The sequence below is a fragment of the Schistocerca gregaria genome, chromosome 2, assembly GCF_023897955.1.
Source record: "Schistocerca gregaria isolate iqSchGreg1 chromosome 2, iqSchGreg1.2, whole genome shotgun sequence".
Taxonomy (NCBI): Eukaryota; Metazoa; Arthropoda; class Insecta; order Orthoptera; family Acrididae; genus Schistocerca; species Schistocerca gregaria.
In genome coordinates this window covers 688,182,007-688,194,627 of record NC_064921.1, presented here as the reverse complement: position 1 = coordinate 688,194,627, position 12,621 = coordinate 688,182,007, and the positions used below count along the sequence as shown (strand labels likewise).

Below are 12,621 nucleotides of genomic sequence, written 5' to 3'. Positions count from 1 at the left end.
GAGTGTGTATTCACTTTCATAGGTGTTACTTTTTCAGTAATTTGTTTCCGTGATTCTGTACACAAGTAAACGAAAATATGAAGAAATTACTACTACTACTACTGCTACTGCCCTACTACTACTACTTCTGTTAATGTTGTCATAATTTCCAGAATTCAGTATGTAGATGCTAAAAATTTGAAATATGTTACAATGCTAAGCTGTAAGTTTTCTCTCCATTATAAGAAATGTTTAATTACCATTGATAATTAATAATGTACCATTGTTGGGCACATAACTTAAGTTTACTGTGACAGAATTACTATTTTAAATTCCCTCCTCCTGTTCATTGGAATATAGTCTGCAATCCCCACCGTCTCTCTCTCTCTCTCTCTCTCTCTCTCTCTCTCTCTCTCTCTCTCTCTCTCTCTCTCAGCCATTTGTGCTCACCCAAATGGCATACATGTCCATACAATGGAAAATCCAGAATGGAATATAACGATATTATGAGAAGAAAAGTTGCTACTCATCATATAGCGGAGATGTTGATTCACAACTAGGCACAACGAAAAGGCTCTCACAATTAAAGCTCTCAGAAATTAAGTAGACACACACACACACACACACACACACACACACACACGCACACACGCACACACGCACGCACGCACGCACGTACGCGCGCACGTACGCGCGCGCGCGCGCGCGCGCAACTGCAGTCTCAGGCAACTGAAACCACACTGCCTGAGACTGCGGTCATGTGTATGAGTTGCATTTTTGTGTGTGTGTGTGTGTGTGTGTGTGTGTGTGTGTGTGTGTGTGTGTGTGTGTGTGTGTGTGTTGTTGACAAATGCCTCAATGGCCGAAAGCTTTAATTGAGAGTGTCTTTTTGTTGTGCCTAGGTACGACTCAGCATCTCCACTGCATGTTGAGTAACTTTCCTTCCTATGATACATGTCCGTACATCAGAATTGTTTTGCTTTAGTGTTATCCATTATTGTGCTGCCCAGGTTCATTCTCTTACATATGTCTTCATTTTTAATTTTATGCTAGCAAGTCGTCTTACATAACAACTTCAAAATCCTATCTCCCCAAAAAAATAAGCTTCACTTGATTCTTTCTGTCATTTCCCATGTTTCTGCTCTGTATGTTGCTACACTTTCTACAATAGTTTTAAATATCCTAATCTTCGTTTCTGATGTAATATGTGTTTTCCATGAAGCCCCTTTTAAATATTTAGTTGCTTGTCTATCTTGTCCATTACAGTTCTTAATCTTGCTTTTGCTGAATCCATCCTTGTTAATAACAACTCTAACATTTTTATAAGACTCCGCAGACCTTGCTTTGCCAAAATCTAACATCAGGACTTGACTCATTTCTCCAGTAACCAAATGTTCCACTCCATTTGCTTAAAATTAGTGGTTAAATTCCATTCCTGGTATTCCCCATAACAATAAAACTGTGTCAGTCAGAGATCAGCTCTTCAAATCAGAGGGCGTCACCATAACATAAACAATGGACCCTATGTATCAGACTCTGGTGCAGAGCTTAGTTGTCTGATGATTTTGGTCACATGTAAACATAATCAAGTTTGAACTGAGAGAAATCCCTCAAAAATTAATTCTAGGTGCTTCTGGGATATTTACTGATTAAATTGTGTGAGAACGAGTCTCTGATAAATTTTCAAACACCATTTCCATTATCCAGGTCATAAATGTCTCTGGATGTTACAGTTTCACAGTATGGAGCCAAATGTTTTGTGCTAATTGGTTCATCACAAAAAATGCACAGTTTCAATCACCATGTAATTATGAAGCTGTAGTACAGTATATGTTTTCTTGCACATATTTGAAGTTTTCTTTCATAGTGATGACAGAGAGGGCATAGATTTATGGGAAGGGTGTTACAAATTTTCTTGAGAGTCAAATGAATAATGGCTAACCTCTACAGTTGACATATTGTTCTTGTTGTATGTCGTTTTAGGGATTTCAATGTGAACAAACTACTTCTTACTTGTAAATATAGCATCGTATGATTGATTTATTAGAATGAAGGGAGTTATTGTTATTTTGCTCCATGCAAGAATGTAAAGGTAAAGTACTGCCTTACTCCAGAACAATTCTGCCAGCTACAAACAAAATGTTTATACTTACTCTGCTTAGGGTGGAGTATCAAGTAACTGTGTACTCATTAGAAAATTAGCCGTCGAGAGACTGGAAAGACTTCACATGGACTATTTTGCTATTGAATCTCTAGTAATTCTGCATCCTAAAATGTAATAATTTGACTAATCATATTTCTTTTGTTTTGATATCTTTCAGTAACCACATCAATTCTATCTTTTCAGGCTATAAAGTATAAACAAGAGTTGGATGAATACAAAGACAATGAAAAGGTTGCGAAAGAAATTGTTAAGTCGGCAGTTGAGCATTTAGAACTGTAAGTTATTGTCATAAATTACATTTGTTACATATTGCATTAAGTGTGTGTGTGTTTTACAGAGAGTGTGTGTGGGGGGGGGGGGGGGGGGGCTTTGTTCGTTCATTTTCCTTGATACAAATGCAGGTGTAGAACTTCAGAATGAGAAACTACAGGGCACTATACTTGCCTCTATCTGTTTGCATAAAATATCTGCAAATATTTTTCAGAAAATGAAATTAACTTCATAAAAGAAAGAAAACACAATACACATGCATCATATTGGAAAATCATGTGTGGAATACAAACAATGGAATGAATATAGTGAAAAAGTGCTGAGTTGTAGTTAAAAACCAGAAAGCTGTAGCCATGAGTGAGGTGTTTATGTAGTTACAGATTATGTCCCAGAGGACAGTATGATTGAATTTAAGTGATTGCTTCAAGACCTGTGCCAGTGATTGAGGTGGCATAGTGGTAAAGATGGTGGCCTCACACTCATAAGGAATGAAGCTCAAATCCCTGTCTGCTGATCAAGATTTAGGGTTCTGTGCTTTCCCTGAATCATTTGATGCAAATGCTTAGATGGGTCATTAGGAAATACCATGACATATTTCCTACCTCATCCGTGACCATTCTGTGCTTGTGCTCCATATTTAGTAATGATGATGATATCATTGGGATGTTAAAACCAAATCGTCCTTCCTCAGTTCCCGAGAGCCTATGCTATCTCCTCCTCCTCCTCCTCCTCCTCCAGCTAACCCTGGTGTCATAACACATGTCGTAGTATTGAGTCTGTCTTCAGCTGCCAGAGACTGTGTGTGTGTGTCTCTCTCTCTCTCTCTCTCGTCTTTTTTTTTTTTGACAAAGGCCTTGTTGGCATAAAGCTTATTTTGTGACAGTCTTTTTGTTGTGCACATCTGCAACCCTGCATCTCTGCTATATTATGAGTAGCAACTATCATTTTCATGATATTGTTACATTCCATCCTGGATTTACCACTGTTTGACTTATCCTAGTATCCCGTCCTCCTCCTTGTCAGTGTTTCCCACATGCTTATTGCCTCACTGGTTTTGTGTAGAGCCTCCTCATTTCTTATATTATCACTTCACTTTATTTTGAACATCTTTCCACAGCAAAACAACTCAAATGCTTCAATTCTCTTCTTTTGCAGTTTTCCAACAGTCCATGATTCTAGAATGAATTTTTCACTCTGGAGAGCAGAAGTAAAGCTGTGAGGATTGGTTGTGAGTTTTGCTTTGGTAACTCAGTTGGCAGAGGTCTTGCCTGTGAAAGGCAAAGGTCCCAAGTTTGAGTATTGGTCCAGCACACAGTTTTAATCTACCAGAAAGTTTCTGTCCATGATTCACTTCGGTACTACACTGTGCTTCATATGTTCCATCTCAGAATTTTTTCCTCAAATTAAGGCCTATATTTTACACTAATAGACTTCTTTTAGCAAGTACTATTCTCTTTAGCTATATGGTCTGCTTCTTATGTCCTCCTTGCTCTGTCTGTCATGTATTTCTATGCTTCCAAGATTGCAGAATTCCGTCACTTCGTCTACTACAATGTCCCCAGTTTTGATGTCAACTTTATCATCAATCTCATTTCTGTTATTCATCATTGCTTTTACCTTTCTTTAATTTACTTTCAATGCATATTCAGTGCTCATTACACTATTCACACATTCTGTAATTTTTCCATTAGCGGCTCGTCCCGCAAAATTATACAAATCCTCTACAGTGTGGTGGCCTATAGCCCATTGACTTGCGATGACAGTAATCATAACTAAATTGAACACATTAATTTTATATATATAAACTGAACTGTTCAAATATGTTTAAATTTTATGATTAATAGCTTAATTATTTATTTTTGGGGGAGGGGAGGGGGGGGAGGAATGTTAGCATTTGCAGGAATTGCATCCAGGTCTGCAAATTACCTGTCTGTGCTGTAGACCACTCGCACTTGGAGTGCTATCAATGGCACTTTAAAAATCCCTCATACTCTACGCTTACACAAATCGGCTGCATGCAATTTTATTTTAAACTGACCTTTTAAATTTAGTAATCTGTGACAAATGCTTGCTTTCAGGTCAAATTTTTGTTCAGTACATGATCTGCCCTTCCTGAAACCACCTTAATGTTTGCCTAAATTACTTTCCAGCGTTGTGTCTACTCTGTTTGGTATGATCCTGGAAAAAAATATATGCAACTGATCGCAAGGAAATTCGTTTGTTATCATCCTGTTCAGTGCCTTTCTTGTGTAATGGATGTATCAAGGCTGCCTTCCACGCCCCTGGGAATTTTTGTGTTTTGCAAGCTTTCTCAGAGATTAACTTTAGTTCGTTGTTTTATTTTTGGTAAAGACCATTTTAAAAGTTCTGTTGTCATAGTCTTCACCACTAGATATATAAAGTTTTAATAACTTCTTTAACTTCATTGATATGGGATGGGGGGGGGGGGGGGGGAGGAACTTCCAGATTTTTCATTGATTGGTTCTGAACAGTTAAGAAGCTGATAAAAGTATTTTTCGAGTATTTCAAAATTTTCAGTGTTGCCGAAGTCAAATTGGTGAGCCTCGTAATACGCTCCTCTGTTGTTGGATTTACAGAAGTACATCTCCATCACTCTTTAAACCTCACAGTCTCCTCTAAAGGTGTACTGAAAAAGGACCTCTTTAGCAGGTCATCTATAGGAAACAGTTCCTTACTAAATTTCTTTGTATACTCATTTGTTGTACCACCATCTAGGCTACAGCCTTTGACTTATAAGGGTAGTAATCATAACTAAATGAAGTATATTAATTTAATGTATGAAAACTGAAAACACACACACACACACAGTTTGCCATTTGGGGGGGGGGGGGGGGGGGGGAGAACGTTGAAATCTGTGGGAATCAAGTCCAGGCACACAGATTACCAGTCTGTGCTTTACACCACTTTCCCACCGTGCCGTCATCATGACAACTGTTCTTCAGGGCTGTATCATACTCTACACTTCCACAATATACTACTAACAGTTTCAAAGAAAAATAATGATCTGGGGCTGTGAGCAATGTGGCACTCATAGCGCCGGAAGGGAAGACATCACAACATAGCATTTGCAGTAGAAAACAGGCAGCTGCATCCCCTCTCTTAGTTGATTTTAGTGTGTCGGTTTGTCATTTTGGTACTTAACCCAGGTTTCTAGTTATTGAGGAAGGTTTCTAGTTATTGAGGGGAGAGCACTACAAAACATGTTTTCATCTGTTTTATATTTGTATTTATAGCAGCACACATTCGAGGATAAATGGCATAACTGTAGAGGGATTCATGGCTTGAATTCAAAGTGAAAGGATGTAATTTAATATAATTTTCAGCTCGCATTCAAAACAAAATGGCATAATTTTAGTGTGATATTTACATTGTGCTGTAGCTCACTAGCACATGACAACGGGCCACCAATGAATTTTTAGTTACTTTCACTGAGGATAGTAATGTCATCAATGAATCTTACTATTGATATCATTTCACCACAAATTTTATCCCCACTCCTGAACTTTTCTTTTCTATCATCATTTCTCATTGTATAAATTGAGCAGTAATGCAGAAAGACTGCATCCCTGTCTTACACCCTTTTTAATCTGAGCATTTCTCTCTTGGTCTTCCATTCTTATTATTCCATATCATGTGTTATTCACCTTTCAGCTTTAGCTTACATCTATTTTTCTGAGAATTTCAAACATTGTGCACTATTTGACATGGTAAAACACTTTTTGTTGCTGGACAAATCCCATGAGTGTTTGTTGATTTTCCTTAAACATTACCTTATCAAATGCAACATCAAAACTGATAAGTTTTTTATTTGAATGTGAAATAACTCATTCTGCATCATTACAATTTATCGTGCACATGAGCCATAGAATATGAAACTAACTTGTGCATTAACCTTTCCTAAAGACAAACAGATCATGAATATTCTTTTCCATTTTCTTTATATTATTATTTTCATCAATTGGTTTGAATGAGCTGTGAGGTTGATTGAGCAGTAGGTTTTGCATTTATGTGCCCTTATTATATTCTAGATTTTGTGGTAGGTCTCCAGTCTCATGGATGCTACACATTAAATTGAATAATGGTTTAGTGTCCGCTTCCCCCCCAGTTATTTTGGCAATTCCACAAGAATGTTACCTAGTCTTTGTGCCTTGTTTGATCACAAGCCTTCGAGAGCATGTCAAACTTCTATCCTGATACTAGATCCCCACGCCATCCAAATCAACACCTATTTAATTTCCTACTACTTCAGCGGACAGTTCCTGCCCCTCTGTCTCTTACACATTTAACAGCAGAATTGCCTTTGCACTCTTAACATCCCACTGATGCATTCAGTTTCACTGAAAGTTACTTTGACTGTGTTGTATGTTGACTGTTTTCTTCCAATGACAATTTCATTTTTGACTTCTTAATGGTTTTTTATGAGGTCATTTTGCTTTAGCTTCCTTTCACTTCCTACTTATTTTTTTGGAGTGGCTCACATTGCTGAATTATCTTTCTTTTCTTGAACAATTATTTTAATTGATTTTTTCCTCAATCGATTGGTGTGTTACTTTCTTTTGTTACCCAAGGATTCTTTGCACTTACATTTGCCTGACCAACTTCCGTGATTTCCCTTCTTACTGGTGTCCATACCTCTTCTGCTTAGCTGCCTATTGCAATATTCATTATCAAAGCATGTATATATCTACAACATTGGGAAATTTAAAATATTCATAATCTTTCCTCATTACTTCAGTGTCCAACATCTTTACGAACTGATTCTTCCAGTCGATTCTCTTAAACTTTGGCATGCTTTCCATTATCACTAAATTATGATGTGAAACTGTATTTGCTCCTGAGTATGTGCTACAATCCACAACCTGCTTTCAGAATCTCTGCCTCATCATGATGTACTGTAGCTGGTCTGTTCAAAAAATTCCGGAACTTCGTCCACACAATTTTCATATGCTTACCTTTTACTTATTGTGCATGTTCTCCTGAAATATTCTCCTCCACAATTCATACACCACTCCTAGTGTTGTTTCCATTTCCAGAAGCAGTTTTGATACACCTGTTGCTGGACCGCATGAAGCACCATCTGCAAATTTTGTTGTATCTCATCTATTGTTGCAATAGTCATGCACTAACAAGGATGAATGTGTGGGTGCATTATCGTGATGCAAGAGCCATGAATTGTATTGCCACATTTCAGGTCGTTTCCTCCACAAATTTTGTTGCAGGCATTGCATCAATTAACAGTTGGTCCCTGTGGCACAGATTCATGATGAAAAAATCCTTAAAGAAACTGTCAGCTTGGGTTTGACATTTGACCTGACCCGACAAGTTGCGTTGCAAGGCAAACGTCCTTGTGGTCTAACTCACTAGCCTTGGGAGAAACTTGGTGGCAACACGATGCATTCCAAGATGCTGTGTCAGGAATTAATGACATGATACAAGTGAAATAAGATAGATACTGCCTACAGGAAAATTAAAGAGACCTTTGGAGAAAACAGAACCACTTGCATGAATATCATGAGCTCAGATGGAAACCCAGTTCTAAGCAAAGAAGGGAAAGCAGAAAGGCGGAAGGAGTATATAGAGGGTCTATACAAGGGCGACGTACTTGAGGACGATATTATGGAAATGGAAGAGGATGTAGATGAAGATGAAATGGGAGATATGATGCTGTGTGAAGAGTTTGACAGAGCGCTGAAAGACCTGAGTCGAAACAAGGCCCCCCAGAGTAGATAACATTCCATTAGAACTACTAGCAGCCTTGGGAGAGCCAGTTGTGACAAAACTCTACAATCTGGCGAGCAAGATGTATGAGACAGGCGAAATACCCTCAGACTTCACGAACTATCAGTTTAATAAGCCATAGCTGCAAAATACTAACGCGAATTCTTTACAGACGAATGTAAAAACTGGTAGAAGCCAACCTCGGGGAAGATCAGTTTGGATTCAGTAGAAATGTTGGAACACGTGAGGCAATACTGACCCTACAACTTATCTTAGAAGAAAGATACAGGAAAGGCAAACCTACGTTTCTAGCATTTGTAGACTTAGAGAAAGCTTTTGACAATGTTGATTGGAATACTCTCTTTCAAATTCTAAAGGTGGCAGGGGTAAAATACAGGGAGCGACAGGCTATTTACAATTTGTACAGAAAGCAGATGGCAGTCATACGAGTCGAGGGGTATGAAAGGGAAGCAGTGGTTGGGAAGGGAGTGAGACAGGGTTGTAGCCTATCCCCGATGCTATTCAATCTGTATATTGAGCAAGCAATAAAGGAAACAAAAGAAAAGTTCAGAGTAGGTATTAAAATGCATGGAGAAGAAATAAAAACTTTGAGGTTCGCTGGTGACATTGTAATTCTGTCAGAGACAGCAAAGTACTTGGAAGAGCAGTTGAATGGGATGGACAGTGTCTTGAAAGGAGGGTATAAGATGAACATCAACAAAAGGAAAACGAGGATAATGGAATGTAGTCGAATTAAGTTGGGTGGTGCTGAGGGAATTAGATTAGGAAATGACACACTTCAAATAGCAGATGAGTGTTGCTATTTGGGCAGTAAAATAACTGATGATGGTCGAAGTAGAGAGGATATAAAATGTAGACTGGCAATGGCAAGGAAAGCGTTTCTGAAGAAGAAAAATTTGTTGACATCGAGTATAGATTTAAATGTCAGGAAGTCGTTTCTGAAAGTTTTTGTATGGAGTGTAGCCATGTATGGAAGTGAAATGTGGACGATAAATAGTTTAGACAAGAAGAGAATAGAAGCTTTCAAAATGTGTGCTACAGAAGAATGCTGAAGGCTAGATGGGTAGATCACATAACTAATGAGGAGGTATTGAATTCGTTGATGATGATCCTGACATGAGTGTCATCGGTGGACATCTAAGGTCATCCTGAACAAGGGTCTTCTTTAACTTCTGTTCGACAATTTTTAAACCCATGTGAACCATTTATAACACCAAGTACAGCTTAATCACTCATCACCATAAGTTTCCTGCATCATTTGGTGTGTCTCTGTAAAGGTTTTATTTAGTTGGTCCTCTAACTCTGCCATCCCAAAATTCGCAAACTGTGCAATACAATATTCTGCTCAATACAGCACTGAACAGTAACCAGCAGACATAAAACAATGAAACTTCCAGCAATTACACATTAAACACAGGCATGTGCAGGGATGGCAACCACTGTTTGCTCCTACACACTACTGACACGAAATTACGAATGTTCTGGAATATTTTGAATGGACCTCATATACCTCCTACTCTTATTCCTTGTACAGTTAACTTACTATTTATAGCTGACATTTAGTGAAAAACTGTATTCATCTCCCCCTTGACTGTATCCTCCATGAGATCAGAATGGAGGACTAATCCAGTTTTCTGCCAATGGTGTGATCATCTCACTTTTTCAATTATACATCACTATTCCTGTGGGTATATATTGTGTGTCTTAAGTGCACATAAAGGCAGGAAGCAGAGATAGAAATGAATAGTGTGAAGAAGAAAGCAAAAATAAGAAAGGGAGTAAGGCAAGGATGCCCATTATCTCCATACTTGTTCAACTTATTTATTGAAAAAACCATTGAAAAATTGAAAAGACCAACCAAAGGAATTAAAATTGGTGATCCCTTGATGCCTCAGAACATGTACTACCGACCGATCCCTTCTTCTGGTCAAGTTGTGCCACAAACTTCTCTTCTCCCCAATCCTATTCAATACTTCCTTATTAGTTATGTGATCTACCCATCTAATCTTCAGCATTCTTCTGTAGCACCACATTTCGAAAGCTTCTATTCTCTTCTTATCCAGACTATTTATCGTCCATGTTTCACTTCCATACATGGCTACACTCCATAAAAATACTTTCAAAAAAGATTTCCTGACACTTAAATCTATACTCATAAGCAATTTTGTAGTACTTTTCCTATGTCTCAGTGTCTTTTACAATGGCTACAGTATTTTTTAACTACACTGACTTGGACACTGCAAATTCACCATGCAAATTAAGCAATTACATGAAAATGTAATGCCTAACATGCTTCACACTTGTTGTTGTTGTGGTCTTCAGTCCTGAGACTGGTTTGATGCAGCTCTCCTTGCTAATCTATCCTGTGCAAGCTTCTTCATCTCCCAGTACCTACTGCAACCTACATCCTTCTGGATCTGCTTAGTGTATTCAACTCTTGGTCTCCCTCTACGATTTTTACCCTCCACGCTGCCCTCCAATACTAAATTGATGATCCCTTGATGCCTCAGAACATGTTCTAACAACCGATCCCTTCTTCTGGTCAAGTTGTGCCACAAACTTCTCTTCTCCCCAATCCTATTCAATACTTCCTCATTAGTTATGTGATCTACCCATCTAATCTTCAGCATTCTTCTGTAGCACCACGTTTCGAAAGCTTCTATTCTCTTCTTGTCTAAACTATTTATCGTCCACATTTCACTTCCATACATGGCTACACTCCATACAAAAACTTTCAGAAACGACTTCCTGACATTTAAATCTATACTCGATGTCAACAAATTTTTCTTCTTCAGAAACGCTTTCCTTGCCATTGCCAGTCTACATTTTATATCCTCTCTACTTCGACCATCATCAGTTATTTTACTGCCCAAATAGCAACACTCATCTGCTATTTGAAGTGTGTCATTTCCTAATCTAATTCCCTCAGCACCACCCAACTTAATTCGACTACATTCCATTATCCTCGTTTTCCTTTTGTTGATGTTCATCTTATACCCTCCTTTCAAGACACTGTCCATTCCATTCAACTGCTCTTCCAAGTACTTTGCTGTCTCTGACAGAATTACAATGTCATCAGCGAACCTCAAAGTTTTTATTTCTTCTCCATGCATTTTAATACCTACTCTGAACTTTTCTTTTGTTTCCTTTATTGCTTGCTCAATATACAGATTGAATAGCATCGGGGATAGGCTACAACCCTGTCTCACTCCCTTCCCAACCACTGCTTCCCTTTCATACTCCTCGACTCGTATGACTGCCATCTGCTTTCTGTACAAATTGTAAATAGCCTGTCGCTCCCTGTATTTTACCCCTGCCACCTTTAGAATTTGGAAGAGAGTATTCCAATCAACATTGTCAAAAGCTTTCTCTAAGTCTACAAATGCTAGAAACGTAGGTTTGCCTTTCCTGTATCTTTCTTCTAAGATAAGTTGTAGGGTCAGTATTGCCTCACGTGTTCCGATATTTTTACGGAATCCAAACTGATCTTCCGGGAGGTTGGCTTATATCAGTTTTCCCATTCGTCTGTATAGAATCCGCGTTAGTATTTTGCAGCTGTGACTTATTAAACTGAGTTCAGTAATTTTCACATCTGTCAACACCTGCTTTCTTTGGGATTGGAATTATTATATTGTTCTTGAAGTCTGAGGGTATTTCGCCTGTTTCATACTTCTTGCTCACCAGATGGTAGAGTTTTGTCAGGACCGGCTCTCCCAAGGCCATCAGTAGTTCTAATGGTATGTTGTCTACTCCGGGAGCCTTGTTTCGACTCAGGTCTTTCAGTGCTCTGTCAAACTCTTCATGCAGTATTGTATCCCTCATTTCATCTTCATCTACATCCTCTTCCATTTCCATAATATTGTCCTTAAAAACATCGCCCATGTATAGACCCTCTATATACGCCTTCTACCTTTCTGCTTTCTCTTCTTTGCTTAGAACTGGGTTTCCATCTGAGCTCTTGATATTCATACAAGTCGTTCTCTTTTCTCCAAAGGTCTCTTTAATTTTCCCGTAGGCAGTATCTATCTTACCCCTAGTGAGATAAGCCTCAACATCCTTACATTTGTCCTCTAGCCATCCCTGCTTAGCCTTTTTGCACTTCCTGTCGATCTCATTTTTGAGACGTTTGTATTCCTTTTTGCCTGCTTCACTTGCTGCATTTTTGTATTTTCTCCTTTCATCAATTAAATTCAGTATCTCTTCTGTTACCCAAGGATTTCTACTAGCCCTTATCTTTTTACCTACTTGATCCTTTGCTGCCTTCACCACTTCATCCCTCAGAGCTACCCATTCTTCTTCTACTGTGTTTCTTTCCCCCATTCCTGTCAATTGTTCCCTTATGCTCTCCCTGAAACTCTGTACAACCTCTGGTGTAGTCAGTTTATCCATGTCCCATCTCCTTAAATTCCCACCTTTTTGCAGTTTCTTCACTTTTAATCTACAGTTCA

General features: G+C 38.5%; 1 protein-coding gene across 1 annotated transcript in view; it reads left to right on the top strand.

The window, feature by feature from the left end:
- Window positions 1–12,621, top strand: part of LOC126336317 (uncharacterized) — a 176,573-nt gene that overhangs the window by 60,419 nt on the left and 103,533 nt on the right. Inside the window, exon 5 of the mRNA XM_049999878.1 lies at window positions 2,327–2,418. Coding sequence (XP_049855835.1) covers window positions 2,327–2,418 — 92 coding nt within the window. The remainder of the gene's footprint in view (window positions 1–2,326; window positions 2,419–12,621) is intronic.